The following is a 21,081-nucleotide window of genomic DNA, read 5'->3' on the forward strand; positions in this document are numbered from 1 at the left end:
AAAAAAGTTTAACAAAAGCTGTTCCGGTTGACGAGGTACGAGCTTTTGAATTCTATTTACCTGCCAACAACTCTGTCCACTCAAATTTACAAAAATCTTTATGAGTGGAACGAAGCTAATATATGATCTGATGTAAATACGGCATGAGGCAACAGCTGCTGACCGAAGGTATAACAAAAGACAAGTACCTCAGAGGTAGTAGGACCTGCGGGGCGGACTCAGCTATGAGTCCACATGTCAACAGCAGTGTAAGCTACAAACACTCAATTGTTAATTAAAACATGCAAGTTATTTAATTGTTGAAAATAAAACCATTTATTTCTCGAGGTGATTGTCAATTAATTTCCATAGTCAAGCCCCCCAATAGGTCCTTCGACACAGATTACCGACTGTTAAGAAACATAGAATGAGGCAGTCCACCCCCTTGTTGTAAACCTCTCAACTTTCTCTCTGATGTAAACGAATCGAGTACTAACAGTAGACAACATTTTATGGCGAGTTCAAGAGGACAAGCTTCAAAAGGCGGGTACATAAAGACAACCCTTGCTTCAGAGTTCGCTCAGGCAGAGGTTGCAGAACTTGCGGCAGTACTTGAAGCCGAGTTCATTGTGTTCACAGATAGGGGTCGCTGTCTCGTTCATCAGCGCGCAGTCTCGCAGGGGCATCATGTCGCTGCAAACGCTCGGGTGCAGAGTGGCTAAAGGACAACAAAACAGCAAAATAGGATGAAAAGAGTGGCGAGAGATAACGAGCTGAGATTGTTTGAAGAGGTGCATCATCTACATGAAGTGGGGTGTCATATGTTTGAAGGAACAAGACACATATTTAAATGGAGGGATCACGCATTTAATAACAATATATCGGAAGGAAATGACATATACTTAAAGAGAAGTGTTATATATTTGAAGAATTGTGACAGATATTTGAAGGGTTTTAGAGATATGGCTTACATGTGCACTTATTTAGTTTAAAAAATAATCTCCAGTAAAAGATGTGACATACGACAGCCTGTTTCGTCAGAAAGGTCGCCGCAGTCGTTGTCGCCATCACATTGCCAGGCGATTGGGATGCACTGGCCGTTACGGCACGTGAACTGGGTACTGTTGTCACATGCTGCAAGAAGCGCAGGGTGTTAATCAGGGTGGAGCAATGCTTGGAACACTTTGACACATCCACGTAAACCTTGTATAAAGGCGCTCAGAGAAACATAGACTCTCTCTCTCTCACAAACACACACCGACAATGTCAAAGAGTATTGTATATTGATAGGCAGACGAGAGAATGTGTATATTGTTTACGTTTCCCCTGACGATGATAAAGCACACGTAGATGCTAGACTTGTACAATAACAAGTGAAAGGTTGGAGAAATAAAAATCCACAGGAAATATAAGAGAGAGAAGAAGGAACAGTTGATGTCTCTGTGTGCAGAATCAAATCAGCTTACGGTACTCACGACAGTTACTGGTACTTACAACAGCCTTCTTCGTCACTTCCGTCGGCACAGTCAGCGCCGCCGTCGCACTTCCAGGTGGACGGGATACATCGCGAGTGGTCGGCGCACTGGAACTGTTCCGAATTACAGGTGTTCCCTGTAGGTCAAAGAAAGTCGTTTGTTGACAATGCTTCTTTTTTTCGATTTCAATTCAGTTTCCCGACTTGTGTCTCTATGTAATGGTAAGGCTCATTCTTTTGCGGTGAAGCGGCCCGCGACACGGCACCTTATGATGCCATAGAGTGTTTCACAATGGCAGCTAGTGACATGCAGGCATTAGAGACAAGACCATCCAATGGATTGCTCTTGCCTGAAGAGAGTTACAACAAGAAATTCCACGGAGACACGAATTAGCATCGGTGGTCTTTACTTTGACGGGAGGAAAAGTTGTAAAGTCTGTCACTCAACACAGCTTTGGTGTGTTTTTTTTGGTTAGATACAATTTACATTTATGTCTAAATATTAACTGGTTTTCTTTTCTCTCAGCTTGAATTGAATGCTGCACGACGACAATCCATCATTTAAAAATAGTTTATTTTATTACTTTAAATATACTTTTGGGATTGACTCATTCATTATGAAGAGATATCGTTCCTTCATTTCATCTTACCGCAATTGCTCTCATCAAAGCCAGTTCCACAGTCGTTGTCGCCATCACACACCCAGCTGGCGGGGATACACTTGTAGTTGTCGCACTGCACCTGGTCCTGATGCACAGGTCACCAAGTCTATAAGTAGAGAGAGACAATTATTTTAAATAAGGTAAACTCTCTAACAGCAGGTGAAAATCTCTAAAAATGCAACTGATCATACTGAAAGTCTGAGCTTTCCTTAACAGAGGTAAGTAAGATAAACTAAAGGATGGTTAGGCTACAAAAGGGGGGGGGAATTGAATAATTAAGCCTTAAAGATCCGAGACGGATTGTATTTTAATATATTTCAATAATGGATCGTTTTTGCACTGATATTTCAAAGACCTAAACCTGACTTCCTTGTCTGTGAAAATAATTTCAATTATCGCAAGACAAATTAGCAATCTAATCAAGCCCGAATGTCTAAGTATTAAAAAGCGCAGGTATCTATCTAAACAATCCAAATTAACTATCTAAATATTAAGAAAGCTTAATTAAATAACTAGGTATGAAAAATTCTTAATTAATTAGCTATCTCCAGAAGTCCAGTTAAATTTCTATTTTTTTTTTAAAGCTCAGCTAAGTAGATCAACAACGCCAAATATCTAAATACTCAACAAGCCAAATTATTAACTCTATAGGTCTGAATTATCAAAGACAGGAATGAGGATGACGTGCTCACGGCAGTCGGTTTCGTCGCTGTTGTCGCCACAATCATCCTCAGCGTCGCAGATGTGGGTGGCGGGAATGCAGGGACCGTTACGACACTTGAACTGATGCTCGCCGAGACATTCGCACTCTGCAAAGGAAAACGTTTGTGACCTTTGAGGACGAGGGTCAAGGGTTGTGGGGTGGAAAGTGTGGCATTCCAGTAACTGTGATGTTATGACTGCATTACGTCACAGTAGGCACGCGCACGCACCCTCACCCTCACCCCCTTCACACACACACACACGCAAACACGCACATATACTTTAGTGTTTTAGTCATGACAACCGGTCAGAGATTATTTGATAGTTTTAATAATCATTTCTTAGCGTCCTGTGATTTATTTATTTCTTGTTCGATCTGGTGTGATTGAGAAGGAGTGAACACTTTAGAAACACAGTTCATGAACATCATCAAATGATAACAAAGGTAAGCATTACCCTCGGCTACTTACGGCAATCCCTCTCGTCCGAGCCGTCGTAACAGTCGAACTGCGTGTCACATGTCCAGTCCCGGGGGATGCAGTCACCGGAGGCGCACTGGAAGTTGCCCTCACCGCAGGTAGCGCCGTCTACACAACAGCAATGAAAGTGTTCACAAGAACATCGAAAGATCATAATGACCATCTGTTCGATAAATAATATAAAATAGAAAATCGGTAGAAAGAAACAAAAAAAGAGGAGTGGTTCATTGTAGGTAACTATATTGTGTGAAAGAGGTATTTAAGGTTGAAAGGTAAATAAAAAGACATTACAGTCTTAATGGTGTTACAAATAATGAAACGCTGCTTGTGATTCACCTTCTCCAGGGTACACTATGTTAATGGCGGACCTTCTCCTGATACCATCTCTTAATTTTGGGTACAATGAAGACTTCTACCATCTGTCCCTGCTGACTTGCCACATGGTTCTGGACCCCATCCCAAAGGTTTTTAGCAAAGTTTTAAACAAACTTGAACACGGCGTTGTAACCATCTATGCTCTGATACATACAGTGCTCCGAAGTTAGAATGACCTTTGACCTTTTCGTGGTGTCTGAGCTAGTATCATGCTTCTTTATCTGAACACATGTCATGAACTGACCTCATGTACACTGCATTCGTCTTGAATAACCCTGTTTACTTATCTCTAACAGCATAATCTTTTGAATAAGCAATAAAAAGCTAATATAAAATATTTTCATGTGACAAGTAGATCCTAACATGTCCAGGTTACTGGTTTTTAATGGCATTCTTAAAGTTCCAGTGAAGGACAACATTTTTTAATGATGATTGGGTGAAGCTGGTATACGATACTACTTCCCCTAAAATATGTGCGAAAATCTCCCTTCCTTTCTGGAGATGTACACCTCCAAACATCCACAAACACAGAAGATGGTCAACAATACAGACATCACGATTGTACATGGATATGTTTATATTGTGAAGACCTCAGCAAATGGCAGAATCTGACCATATGTTAATTATGTGTATGTGTACAACTGTGAAGTCACTATTTTGTACAGGTAAGTGTGCACAAGGTAAGATGTCACTCACCTTGTCGTTTTTCAACAACATGTCGTTTCCTCACTTGATTCTTCTGCTTCTTTAATTTGACCGCTTCTGTGAGTGACAGGACCAGCAAAACAACTAACACAACTTTCAGCATGACTGCTACTCGGATCGACTTCTTGCCTTGAGTAGAAAATATAACAGATATGTTTGCCTACCCCCAATGAGACTTATCGAAAATATGGTTATCTTAAGAAAAGTATTTTCTCCTTTATACGTCTGAAGTCACGTGCTGTCTTGACCTGACAGTTTTTAGCAGTCTCAGAACAATGCATGGCTATTATCTCTCAGAGGATTGAATTCTTTTTAAAATTTTGGACTTGTTACCATTTTTTGAACACTTTATGCCAGCCGACAGATTTTCAGCCAAACAGCGATGTCAGAAAAACAGTTGCAGAAAAAAACAAAGATCCAGGATGATATCTTGGCGGACTCCAGATAGTCCAAGTCTGAGATGAGTCTTTGGTCAACCAAATAATTATCAATGGCTGTCAAAGATCGTCTATTATTTGACCGGTGGAAACAACTAAAACTGGACCTATCATTAGTTACATATAAAGACTAATTGCTGCCCTCTGTATTTTCATTCGCTCGTAGACATTGCCATGTCATCATGACTGTGTCCAGTTCCTGACCCTGCATTCCCTACTTCCGACAAGATGGCCTCGATCACTGCAGAAGTCCAAAGTTTCGCTTCTTATCTTCACTTTTTCCCAAGAAGCTGCATGATGGCGTGGGTTCTAGGCGTATTAAATTTTTAGTATCTTCTTCGTTCTATCTCTCATTTAAAGCATTCAGTTTGGATTCTGGTCATCGTTTTGGTAGGATCCATAACTGTCGTTACTGCACTTGGTTATGGAGGTGAGGGTCGGTGGTTCGAGACCTGACCGGACCTGTTGCTGAAAAACTTCCCCTCCTCACCCAGTAATTATAAAAATCTGTTTATCATTGGAGGTAAAAAATTGGAAAGAGAGTAAGTTGTTCTAGACAGTGATCGTGCATGTCATTACTCCTACAGGCACCTTGCTAGGAGAGTCTCCCCTCCCATTTTCTAAATGTCTGATGTTACCATCCTACCACTACAGACACCATAACACTACCCCCAGGATCGACATTTCTTTCGAAGATGCTTATATGTCTGCCAAAGTCAACTTTCGTTACATCCGCTCATGAAAAACAAGAAGGAAAGAAAGAAAATGTCACCAAGACTTTTATTTCGATGGACTCTGTAGAAGACGAAAATGATTTTATTTTTGATCATTGCTTAGATAACAATTAATCGACAGAAGATACGAAATTAAGATAGAGGAAAGTCATCAATTTGTTGGCATTGTTGCGTGAAAATTTCGTAGTTCTCGGAATAAGAAAGAAAAAAACAAAGAAATAAAATTTTAAAATAAGTAAAATTTATTTAACCACTGCGTAGTCTCAGTATTTTTCAGTTTTCTGTATCCTCCGTGCAGGTTTTGCAGAACTTGCGGCAGTACTTGGAGCTGAGGTCAAAGTCGAGGCAGATGGGGTCAGAGGTATCGTTCATCAGTGCACACCTCGCAGAGTCAGGACATCGCTACACCCGCCTGGGTGCAAAGTAGCTGGAAGAAACAATAATTTAGAATTATTCCAGTCTTTATGTTAAATAATTCTTCAATTTGATCACGAGTAAGTAAAATCGGAAACTACGATACATGAATCGCTGGATTTGAAGAATGTGAGTGTAAAAGTAAAAAGAACCTTGTAACTCTCAGTCTTATTTCTATTAAAAATTGTTTCATCATTTTCCTGTTTGTTGTTTGTGGTCGTGTGTAGTAGGTAAGAGGTTATCTGAGGGATTTTTTTCGTAAGCAGCAGCTGCCTGCATTGAGGCATCTTCCTCTCAACTACTTTTCGTTATCATCATCACAGACTTCAGTCATCATAAACCTCATCACTGCACAATCATTATCGCACAGGATGTGAGCTTTTATGACAGCCGAATGGGCAATAATCTTGTGGTATGATGTGTGCTAGACAGTTTTGCTGGTCACAAGCTTGTCACAAGCTACTTACGACAGTCAAGCTCGTCGGACGAGTCGCTACAGTCGTCGTCGCTGTCGCACCGCCATGCAATGGGAATGCACTTGCCGTTGGTGCACAGAAAGTTGTCGGTGGTGTTGCACTCATGGTCTCATCATGCGGAACAAAAAAGATGCATCACCATTAGCGTCAAGAGGTAAACAATACAGAAGGATCACGTGACGAGAAACGCGAATACAGAAAAGAGAAAGAAAAAAGAAAAACAACAATGAAGTTGAGAGAGGAAGAAAATCGTCGATAAGTGGTGGCAAAGGGAAAGGAATCCAAACACACGCATCCACACACATGCAGACACAACACGCATGATAACACACCAACACACACACACATATATATATATATAGAGGACGCCATAGTCTAGACTTGTATATTTATATAAAGACACATGGAGAGACTAATTTGTTTTGTAATAAGGCGGGAGGCAGACTGAGAACTAAAGATTACAGATACCCACCACAGTCCAGCTCATCGCTCCCGTCGCCGCAGTCATCGTCGCCATCACACAAATAGTCGGTCAGGACACATCGAGTGACATTAGTGCACTGGAAGCTGTCCTCGCTACACGAGATTCCTGCAAGCCGTGCAAAAACACACACACACACACACACACACGTACACACACACGAACAGTTATATAAAAAAACAAATAGTATTCCATCTATCACACAACTACACTACACTAACATTACAAACGTTCACACCAACCGACACAAGAACACTAAAATTACAGTGTACAGACCAATAAAAAAGATGAATAGTAACAGTAACATTCCATACCAACTAAACTTTTTTTTCTAATGGTACATATGAGACCAACTAAACCTTGAATACTTACTGTACGATATAAGACAGAACTAGAACACTAGTTTACACTATATCAGTCTAAGTATTCAACCTAGAATACGATCAGAACAACTTATCACACCAAATAAACCTAGAATACCAACAGTACAGCTTGTTGGACAAAGTAAACATAGCATACTAACAGTACAACCTAGTAAACCAAGTAAACCTAGCCTGTCCGACCTACTGTCGATGACGTGTATCACCTACCGCAGTTACTCTCGTCCCAGCCATCGCCACAGTCGTCGTCGCCATCACACAGCCAGGTGTCGTGGATGCACCTGTCGTTGGCGCATTGCACCTGGTCAGGTCTACAGGTCCTTAGGTCTACAGATGGCAGGAAATAATATTTTGTATGTCTTTAATCCGGATTTCATTACAAACTCATCATTACCTTCATTTCCTGATTTTATGAAAACATTTCAAATAAACAAAAATGGTTTCTTTTTCAGTAAAATATCATGGAGAAGTAATACCACCCCTGTCACGTCCCACTCCCACTCCCACTCCCACATGTCCACCACAGCTAACAAATGTTAAGGACACAAAATGAGAATCTAACAGATTCGGAAAAATGACACAGAAGGATAAAAATTTGACTAAGTCGGCGAAATGCTCACGGCAGTTGAGTTCATCGCTGTTGTCCTCACAATCGTCTTCTTGATCACACACGTAACTCGCGGCAATACAATGTCCATTATTGCATTTAAACTTGTGTTCTCCTCTGCACACGCACTCTAAAAAAAAAAGTAAGAATAAAGACTTTGGGAGGGTGTACAAAGGACAACAGCTAACATTTTATATGCCATATAATTATAAATGTTAGATATATACTGTATATACATGTTCTCAGATTCTCTCAATAAACATATATAACGATGACTTCTCTATATAAATAAATAAACAAACACCAATTTATATATTTTAATATTAATCATCGAGATAGTCTGGGATTGTTTGAGTTGTCAAGTGATTTTCTGTATGCTGGCTCCACCTTAGGGGCGGCTACTCACGGCAAATTTTTTCGTCAGACCCGTCGGCACAGTCGGGCTCCGTGTCGCACGTCCAGGCCTGGTCAATGCACTCACCGGAAGTGCATGCGAATGAACCTGCTTCACAGGTTGCAGCTGCAAAAGTGCATATTAAAATATGTGACTGTCTAGCAAGTGGACAACTATAGTTGTAAACAATGAATAAGAAAGAAAATTCCAGACAACGGGGAAAGAGAGATTTAAGGAGACAACACGCGGTCCACTGCAGAAGGAGAGTTGTAAACGAATTGAAAAAATAGACATAAAAATCTATTTTCATATAAGAAATTAAAGTTAAGAATGTGCTGACAAATGATCAACTGTTGGGTAGCAAGTAATAGTTCGACGATGTGATTTACGTACGTACTCAGTGTGTCTACTTAACTAATTTAGGAGAAAGAAAGTTTTTGAAATTTCGTTTTAGAGTTATCACACACAGAAGGACGGCGAAAGCAAGAGTTATACTTACTTTGTCTTTTTGCCATCAAGTCCTGTTTCTTCAACCGCTGAATTTTGCTTTTGTGATGCTTCACTGCTTCTGTAACTGCCAGCAGGAGAAAGAGAAGAAAAACAGATTTCGGCATGACTGCTGTTTTAACTGTTTAGAGGTGTCTCTGAAAGAACCTTGAAAGAAAACACGCTTATATCCAGTAAAATGATGTTATCTTGGCAACTTACATTTATTTTATATTTAAAATTTTTTTGTACCGTTTGCTGACCCATATACACAAGTTTTTTTTTTTGTTTTTACTATTGCGACAGTTGACATTCTATTATCTTTAGATGCAAGGATCGTTTCAGAGTTCAAAATTTGCGGGGGTACACACCCATTCAGTTGTTTCGTCAGAGGTCAGCTGACCCGTGAACATCAGTGGAAAAAATATGTGTATATGTAATGTGTTCTTGATGTCCAGTTGCAGATCAGTCTGCTAACAATCGTTGGTTGCCACATGCTGGTCTTGATGTGTCTTTCGTACTGCCAGATGTTTTCCTAGAATATTTACTTTCCTCTTCTTTCATTCTTCTGTATTAAAGACTTCTACTGCCTAACATGCACACTATACCAGAAGTACAGGGCTTTTGTCACCTTTGTGAGATATTGAAATTCGTGTGAGTGCATGTGTCTACGTATAGTTTTATGACCATCATTAGTTCTGTTTACATCCTCTTGTCCGCCCCTCATGCTTATTTTGTGTGATAGCGAGCAGGTCTTGTACATAACGAGTCCAGTCTTTAAAAACACAGAGTTCCCAACCATCAGCAACATTGTACCACCACCAGCAGCAACACACGTCGTTCTACCACGACAACAACATCTGACCACTACAGACACCATCACACTTCCCCAGTCATCTCATCATCACACTACCCCAGTCATCTCCTAACTGACACGTCATCGTTCAAAAGAAACGCGGATTAAACGAGAAACAGTTTATTATCACTCTCCATATACAAAATAATTCATCAACACGATACAAACAGCTTAACATAGCAGATGATATTTTCCAGATCGACTTTACAAATCCCAAGTTCTAAAAAATTTCGATCCAATATCCAGACAGGATAAAAAAAATAAAGACTAGGTCTTCGTGTAACGAGTATAACACGCTGGTCTACATTAACATCTACCTGCTAACCTCTCTCATCGCCTCCCCCTCCATACACCCCAGGTCTCCATCATCACACAGCGCAAACTCGCTTTTAGGTGAAAACACTTATCCTTCTCAAAATCATCAACGACGACTAAGAAAGACAACTCTTCCCCTGGTTGTCCCCCTTCATTCCTGGCTCTGGCAGAGGTCGCAGAACTTGCGGCAGTACTTGAAGCCGAGCTCGCCGTGTTCACAGATGGGCTTCGCCGTCTCGTTCATGAGCACGCAGTCGCGGATGGACATGATGTCACTACAAACACTCGGGTGGAGGGTGGCTAGAGACACACAATCAGTCAACCTTAGCATGTGCTAATGATTCTCGGATATATTTGTGTGTCAGCGACAGAAAGTTATGACCAGATATAGAAGTTATGACCAGTTCTTCGTCAAGAAGAACGAAAGTATCCACTTTGAGGGAAGAAATAAAAATAAATTATGAAAAATACAATTTTTGTGTTGTTATTATTGTATTATGATTGTAAATATTGAAATTATTATAATTATAAATATTAGCATAATTTTATACGATACATTATATTAATAAGGATAGTGTTATAAGATAATCTTACCAAGTAGGAAAAGGGAGTCAAGAAAGGACAGAAAGATAAGGAGAAAAGAAAGGTAAGAAAAGAGAGTATGAAAAAGAAACTAGAAACATATATTTGATATTTGAGTAAACAACAACAACAAAACAAAATAAAGGAAAAGTTTGAATAAAATGTATAACACGTTTTTCAGATGGTACATTAAGACACAATCCTCATATCACTTGAAAAATACTGTCTTATCAAAAATCAACATGGCATAAAGTATCCCATACTTTAGAAAAAGAAAATAATGATTGCAAAGAAATGTTTAAAGAAACAGATTGCAATAAATTAATAATTAAGCAAGGAGAGACCCATATAAGCTGGTGGTAAATTAAGGTAATCGGAGCAAACGAAAACAATTATTTGGGTATATTTTCACAAGACCGAGGCCCCACATTAAAGAAGGTCAAAGTGGGCTGGAGAGAAGACACGAGAATTAAGTGGACTTACGACAACCGATTTCATCCGAATAATCGCCGCAGTCGTTGTCGCCGTCGCAGTGCCACGAACCCGGGATACAGCGACCGCCAGCACATTTAAACTGGTCATCATTGCACACTGCACGCACAGCCAGCGGGCATCAAGGTGTTAATATAATGTTACAGGCATAATTCCTTTCTGAAGACTGGATAAAGTTCAGCGAAAGATCTGCATCTGACTTCAATTTTCAAGATGTACGTGCACAAGGTTACCAGGCACAGGTAAAGTTCAAACGTGTGACGTCACTTTTGTATCATGACCCACCTAATTAACATATGATTTCAGTTATCCTATTGTTATTCAAATACAAGGAGAGAGAGGGACAAGCAAAGTTGGTAGTCTGCTGTCTTCAAGAGGTGAAGATGGAGAAGCTGAAGGCGCTTACCACAGTCAGCCTCGTCGCTGCCGTCGGCACAGTTGCGGTCGCCGTTACACTTCATGTGGATGGGGATGCAGCGCGAGCCGTCAGCACATTGGAACTGCTGCGAGTTGCACGTCCCACCTGTAGGCCAGACACACCTTTACCTACGGAAACTTCAGTCTGGTGAGCAGCGAACATTTCCCCAAAGTCTGGCTCAATTAATGTGTGTGTGTGTAAGAGACAGAGAGAAAGAAAATTTTTAATCTTTATTAGAAGAACGACGATTTCTTTCCGAGGTTTGCAATGACATCTTCCTGAGAACAATGGCAGCTTTGCAAGACTTTGTCTCCGCCACATGTGCATTTTGTCAACTTACCGCACTGCTCATCACTTTCGTCCAACCCGTTACGGCAGTCGTCGTCGCCATCACACAACCAGGTCTCGTATATACACTTCATGTTGTCACACTGGATCTGGTCTGGTCCACATGAGGCGTGGTCTGAAGACAGATCGAAACAAAGAGCCTAACAAAATTAATGTCCATAGGCATCGTGGGATCTCCAATTTAGTATTAGAGATATTTTTAATTGTATACCTTATAGTTTTAAAAATCTAACCTGTTAATTTAACCTAGAGAAACAGAGGGAAGATGTGAAGAGTTGTTTTCAAACACTCACCGCAGTTAGTTTCATCGCTGCCGTCGCCACAATTGTCATCGTAGTCGCAAAGGAAGGAGACGGGAATACAAGGACCATTGCGACACTTGAACTGATGCTCGCCAGAACATTCGCATGCTGCTCACAAAATGCACGTGCTCAAGTTACTATAGCAACCAATTTCACACCCGATGGCGCAGATGAAGACTTGGTGTTCTATAACTATCATTCTTTCTTTTGTTCATTCGTTTGGTCGTTCGCTCGCACGCAAAATACTTTAGAGATAACATCGAGTACAATACATGGATGGTAAAGTGAGACGAAGATGTCAAGGATGTACAGAAGGAGGATCAGGGTGTAGACAGGGACTGACAGGGTGGGTATATTCTCAATGAAAACCTCAAGTCCCGAGTACTCACGGCAATCCCGCTCGTCAGATCCATCGAAGCAGTCGAACTGATTGTCGCACGTCCAGTCCAACATGATGCATTCACCGGACGTGCACTCGAACCTGCCATCGCCACATGTCGAGGCTGCAAAATGAAACTCAAAGTCAAACATGCTGAAGTAAAAAAAAAAAAACAAAAACAAAAAACAAACAAACAACAACAAAATAACAGACGAATTTAGTAATTGCTGTCCCGTCTTCTGACAGTGCTCAGGTAGGTTCACTCACCTTGGCGCCTCACAAACTCTGGCTTCTTGGTCAGATCTTTATTTTTCTTTAGTTTGATTGCCTTTGTGACAACCAGAACAGCAAGAACAAGACAAACCAACTTCAACATGGCTGCTCTTGTAGATTTCTAAATCGACAGACGGAATCGTTTTAGCGACCTTTCCTCGAGAAATTTCTGAAATATATTATCTAAAGTAAAATCCATTTTGTCTTATCTGCACGAGATACCACGCACCGGTTTGGCCTGACCTGGTAACAATGTCGGAACAATATAATTATTATCTGTTGTAACATCTATGTTCAGACTTTCTCCCTATTCCCACTGCCTCATAGAGACTCCAACCATCTGGAAGCATTGACACTAATGATAATGTGAATCCTGTGTAAAACATTTGAGCTGTGTTGTGTAGGTTTGAGAAAATCGTGTTGTGTTGTTATGTTCACCCACCCCACGTGACATTTGCTCTTGTCTTTTTTTAGGATGGGTCGCTAAGTTGAAAAAAAACCCTGTCTCGAATTTTTTATCTTTGATGTGTTTTCTTGCTTATTCTGTACCTTTTGATAAGCTGAGGTCTGCCAGCATGCAGAATTTCGCAAGAGTAGGTAAAAATGCTAGGCGACATGGAAAAACATCAACCTCTACCTGCTTTGTTGCTTTGAATTGTATTGTGTCCCTGGAGACACTGAAGGATTTTGTTTCGACACTTGCGGACACTAGTGTAACTGGTACCACCATCAGAATGAGCAAAGAACTACCACCCACCAAGCTGTTGCACTCCAAACCATAACGAAACCACACAGATTAAGAAAGAAACCGGTTTTATTCGCAATCACGTGACTAGGGACGCCAGGACGCCTATCCCTTCCACTCGTCTGAGAATGTTTGAGACAGCGGTGAACATTTTCCAGACCGACTTTGCCAAAAAAAAAAAATTCACTCAGTCTCGATCATGGAGTTTAATGGGCTGTCAGTTTTATTCATCAGGAGAGCAAAGGTCACAGAACTTGCGGCAGAGTTTGAAGCCGAGGTCGTCGTCGAGACAGATGGGGGTCGACGTGTCGTTCATCAGCACGCACCCTCGCATAGTCATTCGGTCGTTGCACACGCTTGGGTGCAGAGTAGCTAAGGGAAATAAAGCCATTTTAATATTCTTCTGGCTTTCTTATTGTAATCATTGTGTTTCAAGACAAGAGAAAGAAGAACGGATCAGAAAAAACAGAGACGTCAAACAGAAAAACAAAAGAGTAACAACGATTAACTAAATGATGTGAAACAAAGACAGGACAAGGATAAGTCAGAACAAAGCAAATTGAAGATATATATGACCCTTAACCTATCGACCTTTAGGTTATCCAAAGTGAAAACATCGCAGGGTTACTTACGACAGTCCATTTCATCAGACGCGTCCTCGCAATCGTCGCCATCGTCACACCGGAAGTCCATGCGGACGCACTGGCCGTTGTTACACAGGAAGTGAGTGGTGGTGTTACACACTGATGGACAAGCGGCGAGACAACACACGCTTTCATTACAGTTGAAAATGCTTGTCTGTTGGGATAAAACCCCGTGCGACAGTTCTGTCAACTAGGTTCTGTAAGTTTTATGTTTTTCAAGTTATTCATTTTTCTTCGTAACATGTGCCTTCACACCGATGAGAAAATATTTCCGTAGGGTTTCTTTTATTCTAGTCCGTGTACACATGCAGACAAGTAAACATACACATTTACACGCATATAGATATTTGCGAAACTAGCAAACCTGCATTTGTTCCATAGCACAAACCATGTATCTGTATCTGGATGGCTTGCAGACGATTTTTTTTTCAATTAACTTCTAGAACGAGGCTATTTACAGAACAGTTTCCGGTTTTGGCATGTTTCAGCTTAAGTACTTGAACGAGATATAGAGAAAAGATGTTCAGACTACTAACCACACCGTGTTCGTCACTTCCATCTGCACAGTCAGGCCACCCGTCACACCTCCAGGTAGCAGGGATGCAGCGGGTGCCAGTACCGCACAGGATGTACTCCTCTCTGCAGGTGGCTGATGGGTGAGCAGATTGACAGTGCCATGGAAAGAAACACATACACGCACACACAAACATAGACAAGAGAGAAAGAGGTGAAACAGTTATAAGACGGTTATTCCCAAACCCTAAGAGCCAACATAATAAAATGATACATGTGTCTACAAAAGTCAACTAAGAAGTTACATGTAAGCAAAGAAAGATATGTTAGGTCAATCAGTGGGTAGAAGGGTCCCCCTTCCGTGCCAGTGACATGACAAGCTGTCAGGCCAAGGCTGCCTGTGACAGTGACAAGTGACATGTCAGACCTGCACAACCTACATCAGAGGTACTGCAGCCTACCGCAGTCACTCTCGTCCCATCCATCGCCGCAGTCGTCGTCGCCGTCACACATCCACGTGGGGTCGATGCACACGGAGTTGCCGCAGGCCACCTGCCAAGGTCTGCAGCCGCCTGCTACAAACAGAAGTTAACGGACAGCTAACGACAGCGCTAACGACAGCGCTAACGACAGCTACAGACTTTATTTTGCGAGATTTTCATCTTACACCCACCACATGACAACGAGGACAATGACAACAGATAAAGCAGTTCTCATGCAGGATTGACAACGATGGCGATAGCCACAAATACCAACATTTGTTGTATAAAAATTATGTTTCTTACAGGTCACATCATCTACAAGAACTTCTGCTGCTGCTGCTGCTGCTGCTGCTGATGATGATGATGATGATGATGATGATGATGATGACACATTATCTTACAGCCTACCGCAGTCTCTCTCGTCCCATCCATTACGACAGTCGTCAACACCATCGCACAGGTCCCACGGATTGATGCACTTGAAGTTGTCGCACTGCACCTGTTCGGGCCGGCACGTGACGTAGTCTGCAAGAGCAAGAGAGGATGCTGGTCACGTGACATAATTACAGCCAATCGCTGGCAGGTCAAACAACTGTCCACCATTGCTTCACACCAAAGTATTGTACATGCGCGGTGACAGTTGACCCTGTGATGACCAAATCATGTCACACACTAGACAAACCAGGAGAGGAAACACTCACGGCAGTCGATTTCGTCACTGTTATCGCCGCAGTCGTCGTCCACGTCGCAGACGAAGGCGGCAGGCACGCATTTACCGTTGTGACACTGATACCTGTTCTCGCCTCGACACCTGCACTCTGGAATCATCATCATCATCATCATCATCATCATTGCAGTTCCTTCTGTAGTGCATGCCAAAGCCAAAGTTATAGGAAATTGAAATACATTACTGCCACAGGAATTTCAGATGAAAAATATCCATCTGACATTCCTCACTGACAGTTAATTCAACTAATCAAACATGTTAGACAACAAGAGTACATTAACAGTCACTGACCACATTCCTGCTCATCAGACCCGTCAGCACAGTCGGCTTGTGTGTCGCACGTCCACTCCGATAGAATGCACTCACCGGAAGTGCACAAGAACTGGTTCTCACCACAGATTCTCGCTACAGGTTAAATTTATCATGTAGAAATAAAGCATGGACGAATAAAAAGGAAAAATAAAAATAAAGAGGGAATTCATCTGTCTGCATATGTGGACGACTGTGTGTAGATTGTATTTCCTGTGTGAGCGTCTGTGTGCATGGAAGTACAAACCAACATTCACGTGATAGGCGACTGGGGTCAAGGCTGCCCATCAGTCCCGCTTTCCTTGGCAAACCGAACTGAAAACACATCTTCCTGTCCTGCAGTTTGTCTATTCTGTGCATGTTCAAAGCGTATTTTCTGAACCCTGCACCTGTTGCCCTTTGAACTCCAATGGTGGAGTGCAAATAAACCTTTGAACTTACCCTGTCGTCTTAGTTCGCGCTTAACTTTGGTTCTGTAGTCGTGGACCGCTGCTGTGGCTGTCAGAACACCATAAGCCATGCACACCGCCACATCCTCTCTGATTTAAATATTTGTCTACAGGTTGATACCCGGTATGCTGTGTGATAGTCTGATGTCAGGCGTGTCCACTGTTGTTATCTGGACAACTTTTTTAATTCCTTGTTTTGTCAGCACATCTTCTCTCGTGACCTTATCGTCTTGTGTAGTCTCTCAACCAGACATACTTGACATCTAGCTTTACACATCACGAGGAATTCTTGTGTTTTAATTGCTTATATTTTTATGGTTGCTGAAAAAGTCCTAGCACTGCCAGAAATACACATGGTAGACCAAAAGTGTAAAGGATTCCATTATCCACTAGTCACGAAAGCAATGAAAAGTGGTTCACTGTGTCTAGACCCAAGCGGGTCTCGAATTAGGGATTTCTCGTCGTCAGAACTGAGCATGCTGAAAAGAGTAGAGGGGAGGGGTGAAAAAACAAATTTCTGATAAACCTGTCAGATGTAAGGAGAAAGATAAGTGTCATGTTCTTATCTGAATCATGAAAGCTTCACTGGGCTGTATGTGTGTGTGTGTGTATTCGTGGTCGCGTATGTGTACAAGTGTTTGGCTCCATAATTGTCGTGATAGTCGAGAAAAATCTCTTCAATCTGTTAAGACCATTCAGAATTTTTTTAAATGATTTTAATAATTATGTAAGTAAATAAATTTAGTAATTAAAATGCGGATAAATAACTTTTTCTATTAACATAGGACTTCGTGAATTGAATAATTAAACTGCGAAAGACAACATTCAGACACTGCAGTATAAATTAACGAAGTTAGTAATTAAATGTCATTTAAAAAATTCACAACATTTCACTAAAAGATTTTGAGAATTTTTATTCGTGATGTTACGGATGATGGCAAAACTTCTACCTATACATTGAGTAACAAGAGAAAATACACGTGTAGAGTGAGTCTTCGGCCTCTTCAAATGTAATCTTGTGTGCTCTTGCACCGGAAGGCCAAATATTTTCAGGAACAGAATCCAAGATGGCTCTACTACTTATTCGTCAGATAAGCAGAGGTTACAGAACTTGCGGCAATATTTGAACCCGAGGTCATCGTCAAGACAGATGGGGGTGGACGTGTCGTTCATCTGAAGACACCCTCGCACTGACAGGTGGTCGCTACAGACGCTGGGGTGCGGCGGAGCTTGAGGAGATAAAGAGATTTAACACTATACAAGCACAAGTAGTAGGGATTTACGAATGAAAAATAAAGAGAAACAAAGTTTATGCAAACAGCAACAAAAACCATCCCACACACACAGACAACAATGTTTTAAATTTCACTTTAGTTTTTCTTTTAATCTTCCTTTCATCTTCAGTTTTAGATAGTTGAGCGTAGTTTTATTGTAGAATTTCTTGGCGAGAATTTCCGCCAAACATAACTTTTAATTTATCCTGCTGATAGAGAGGTCAGCTAGTGTTACTTACGGCAGCCAACTTCGTCGGAGCCATCGCTGCAGTCGTTGTTGCCGTCACACCTGTAGTCACCGCGAATGCACTGGCCGCTGGTGCACAGGAAGTGTGTGGTGGTGTTGCACACTGCGAGGCCCAGTGATGATTATTGCAGGTGCGACACAATGCAGGCAATAGTTACAGGTGAGACACAATGCAGGCAATGATTACAGGTGTGACGATAGAATGCAGGCAATAATTACAGGTGAGACACAATGCAGGACAATAATTACAGGTGAGACACAAAGCAGGCAATAATTACAGGTGAGACACAATGCAGACAATAATTACAGGTGCCCATGTCTATAGTGGCCATTGTCTCAGCTGTTTATTCTTAAATAATGTTTACGATTGAGTCTGTCTGATATTATGCTGCACGTGGACTATGCGTCCATCCACACAAGAAGAGAGAGCAGAACTACAGAAATGTAGGTAACGGAGAGGGAAGGAGGAGAAAATTGAAGGGAGGTAATACAGAAGGAGGGGAGAAAAGGGGAGAGAAAGAGAGACAAGGGGAGTGTGGCATTGACATCACATCGGATCACGGGGGGTGAATGCTACTCACCGCAGTTCTGCTCGTCGCTACCATCGGGACAGTTGGCCCAACCGTCACACCTCCAGTCATCAGGGATACATTTGGTCGAGTTGGCGCAGTGAATGTAACCGTCGTTGCACGTGTCTGCAGAGAGAAAGAAAGACAAAAAATCTCTTAACAAAAAAATAAATGTAAATAATTTAACAATTGCAGAAATTCTAGTCCAAAGAGAATTTAATAAATACAAGCTGACACGGAAGACGAGGTCAGAATGTCAATGTCTGAGCTGCAAGACATGGCAAGTAACCAAACGAGAAGAGAGACAAATGGACATTTCTGTCTTCCTTTCATCCTACCACGTGGCTTAATTTACATATTTATGTTCATCTGATTGGCAATGGAGCTACGTTCTCAGGGAAAATCTTCAAAACATGGCACAAAATTTTTCAACAGTATGAGGTCCATCAGCAAGTCCAGCCATGAAGCCATCCATTCACCAGAGCGAGACGGATGACACTACAACCTACCGCAGTTGCTCTCGTCCCATCCGTTGCGACAGTCGTTGTCGCCGTCACACAGCCACGTGGGGTCGATGCAGATGGTGGTGTTGGGGCACTGCACTTGATACGGTCTGCAGACTGTGTCGTCTGCAACCAGGGAATGTGGTGTGAGGGGAATAACTCACATGGTTTAACTTCCATATTACAGTGAGCTACATATGTGACACACCTTAGAATCAAATTAAATTAAAAGTGTGATTAACAGTACAAAAGATACAAAGACTAATACCAAGGTGTAAAACTGGAACAAGAGGTCACGAGCTGGAGTTTCAAAACGAGGCGCCAAGAGTCAAATAAACCAAACAAGTAAAACTTACCGCAGTTGCTCTCGTCCCAACCGTCACGGCAGTCGTCGACACCATCACAGATGTCCCATTCGTTGATGCACCTGAATTCGTCGCATCGATGCATCCCAGGTCTGCACGTGACCAAGTCTGCAGCCACGTGACATTGTGACAGGAGGTTATAGCAGACAAGACATGTGGATGATGAAAGATGTTGAGACACACCTAACATCGTTTTTACTTCACAGTTACTGTATACTCTGTACATTGAGACAATCATCATCATCAAAATACATTTATCAAAATAATTTTCAAGAAAACACTCACGGCAGTCAGTCTCGTCGCTCATATCTCCGCAGTCGTTATCCGAATCGCAGATGAAGGACGACGGAACACATTTACCATTCTGGCACTGAAACTTGTGTTCACCTCTGCACACACACTCTACAAAAAAATTGTTAATTAATTGTTAGAAGCATCCTGTGATTGAAACTATCTGACAGAGGAATAAAATTTGTATTCTCCTTACACACGCTGCAAAAAAAAAAAGTTACGACAGTTAACTATTTTCAAATATCACACACATTGTAAATGTTTTAAAAAATGTTCACCAAGATACCAAAAAAAACTTTCAAAAAATTGTTGCAATAAGCCAAAATGTTCATGATAAAAGTTATTTGATGCCAGCAGCACACAACAATAAAAATAAAAATTAATTTGTCAGAATTTAAATTTTAAACAGTGCATGTGTGAGATTTGTCTTGTTTGTCTTGTGTCAAATAACTCGAGATTGATGTTCTTCTATATATCTATTTTAAACAGCTGTATTAATTGTTTCATAATAAAATGTTGGGTAAAGTCCGATGTTACAGTAACACCTGTCACTGACCACATTCCTGTTCGTCAGATCCGTCCTGACAGTCGGCTTGAGTGTCGCACGTCCACTCCGCCAGGATGCACTCCCCGGACTTGCACATGAACTGGTTCTCACCACAGGTTGTGACTGTAAAGTGGATGTCAAAGGTCACACAGCAAGGTATTGGTTTCAACGAAAATATTTTAACTGCCTTGCTCTATATCTGTACTGTTGTTTACCTGCATGCTCACATGAGGGAATCACATGCTTTCCATTTTATACCTTCTTTCAACACGTTCACCTATAAAATAAGTTCATGTGTTACATTAAACACTCTTTTGTTTTTCCTTTATAGGTAGGAAGGAGTGATGAAAGACATGTTCGACTCACCTTGTCGTTTCCTCATTGTGCCAGGGTTCAAATCTCGTTTAACTTTGTTCTTATAGTTTATGTCTGCCTCTGTGACTGTCACCACCAGAAACAGGAGGATTGCAAACCTCAACATGTCTCCTTGTTTAAATGTCTTCCTAGAATGAAGGAGAGAGTGGAGTGGAAGGACTGATAGAAAGACCTTTGCGCACGGGTTGCCAGCTGTCGCTGTCTGTGTAACATGGTTTCTCTCTGATACTCATTGTGTGTCACGCTGTGTCCTCGTGACCTGATTAACATTTCTTGATAGACCTTAGACAA

At 41.5% G+C, this 21,081-nt stretch overlaps 5 protein-coding genes across 8 annotated transcripts; all 5 read right to left on the minus strand.

The window, feature by feature from the left end:
- Positions 1-291: 291 nt before the first annotated feature.
- Positions 292-4,479, minus strand: LOC112564054 (very low-density lipoprotein receptor-like). The gene is made up of 7 exons (XM_025238621.1): positions 4,368-4,479; positions 3,288-3,404; positions 2,808-2,924; positions 2,104-2,214; positions 1,474-1,590; positions 1,003-1,113; positions 292-697 (listed from the first exon to the last, which is right to left on the minus strand). The coding sequence occupies exons 1-7, from the start codon at positions 4,477-4,479 to the stop codon at positions 549-551; spliced, it is 834 nt and encodes a 277-aa protein (XP_025094406.1). The 3' UTR covers positions 292-548.
- Positions 4,480-5,771: 1,292 nt separating this feature from the next.
- LOC112563674 (very low-density lipoprotein receptor-like) lies at positions 5,772-8,963 on the minus strand. The gene is made up of 7 exons (XM_025237907.1): positions 8,799-8,963; positions 8,312-8,425; positions 7,919-8,035; positions 7,509-7,625; positions 6,910-7,026; positions 6,429-6,545; positions 5,772-5,974 (listed from the first exon to the last, which is right to left on the minus strand). Exons 1-7 carry the CDS (start codon positions 8,911-8,913, stop codon positions 5,919-5,921), a joined length of 753 nt encoding a protein of 250 aa, XP_025093692.1. The 5' UTR covers positions 8,914-8,963; the 3' UTR covers positions 5,772-5,918.
- Positions 8,964-9,745: 782 nt separating this feature from the next.
- On the minus strand, positions 9,746-12,945 carry LOC112563672 (very low-density lipoprotein receptor-like). The gene is made up of 7 exons (XM_025237903.1): positions 12,745-12,945; positions 12,488-12,601; positions 12,090-12,206; positions 11,789-11,911; positions 11,437-11,553; positions 11,022-11,129; positions 9,746-10,256 (listed from the first exon to the last, which is right to left on the minus strand). The coding sequence occupies exons 1-7, from the start codon at positions 12,851-12,853 to the stop codon at positions 10,108-10,110; spliced, it is 837 nt and encodes a 278-aa protein (XP_025093688.1). The 5' UTR covers positions 12,854-12,945; the 3' UTR covers positions 9,746-10,107.
- A 601-nt stretch (positions 12,946-13,546) lies between these two features.
- On the minus strand, positions 13,547-17,057 carry LOC112563673 (very low-density lipoprotein receptor-like). Of its 3 annotated transcripts, none has more exons than XM_025237905.1 (8): positions 16,612-17,051; positions 16,153-16,266; positions 15,836-15,952; positions 15,543-15,659; positions 15,114-15,224; positions 14,676-14,788; positions 14,128-14,238; positions 13,547-13,867 (listed from the first exon to the last, which is right to left on the minus strand). In XM_025237905.1, the coding sequence occupies exons 1-8, from the start codon at positions 16,688-16,690 to the stop codon at positions 13,832-13,834; spliced, it is 798 nt and encodes a 265-aa protein (XP_025093690.1). In that variant the 5' UTR covers positions 16,691-17,051; the 3' UTR covers positions 13,547-13,831. The 3 variants fall into 3 exon arrangements, with proteins under 3 accessions (XP_025093690.1, XP_025093689.1, XP_025093691.1); XM_025237904.1 differs by having other exon boundaries at positions 15,114-15,227; positions 16,612-17,034; XM_025237906.1 differs by lacking the exon at positions 15,114-15,224 and having other exon boundaries at positions 16,612-17,057.
- A 456-nt stretch (positions 17,058-17,513) lies between these two features.
- On the minus strand, positions 17,514-21,000 carry LOC112563670 (low-density lipoprotein receptor-like). Of its 2 annotated transcripts, XM_025237893.1 has the most exons (8): positions 20,782-20,998; positions 20,425-20,538; positions 19,863-19,979; positions 19,569-19,685; positions 19,219-19,338; positions 18,722-18,835; positions 18,133-18,243; positions 17,514-17,848 (listed from the first exon to the last, which is right to left on the minus strand). In XM_025237893.1, exons 1-8 carry the CDS (start codon positions 20,894-20,896, stop codon positions 17,700-17,702), a joined length of 957 nt encoding a protein of 318 aa, XP_025093678.1. In that variant the 5' UTR covers positions 20,897-20,998; the 3' UTR covers positions 17,514-17,699. The 2 variants fall into 2 exon arrangements, with proteins under 2 accessions (XP_025093678.1, XP_025093679.1); XM_025237894.1 differs by lacking the exon at positions 19,219-19,338 and having other exon boundaries at positions 20,782-21,000.
- Positions 21,001-21,081: the final 81 nt, after the last annotated feature.

The sequence above is a fragment of the Pomacea canaliculata genome, linkage group LG5 (assembly GCF_003073045.1).
Source record: "Pomacea canaliculata isolate SZHN2017 linkage group LG5, ASM307304v1, whole genome shotgun sequence".
Taxonomy (NCBI): Eukaryota; Metazoa; Mollusca; class Gastropoda; order Architaenioglossa; family Ampullariidae; genus Pomacea; species Pomacea canaliculata.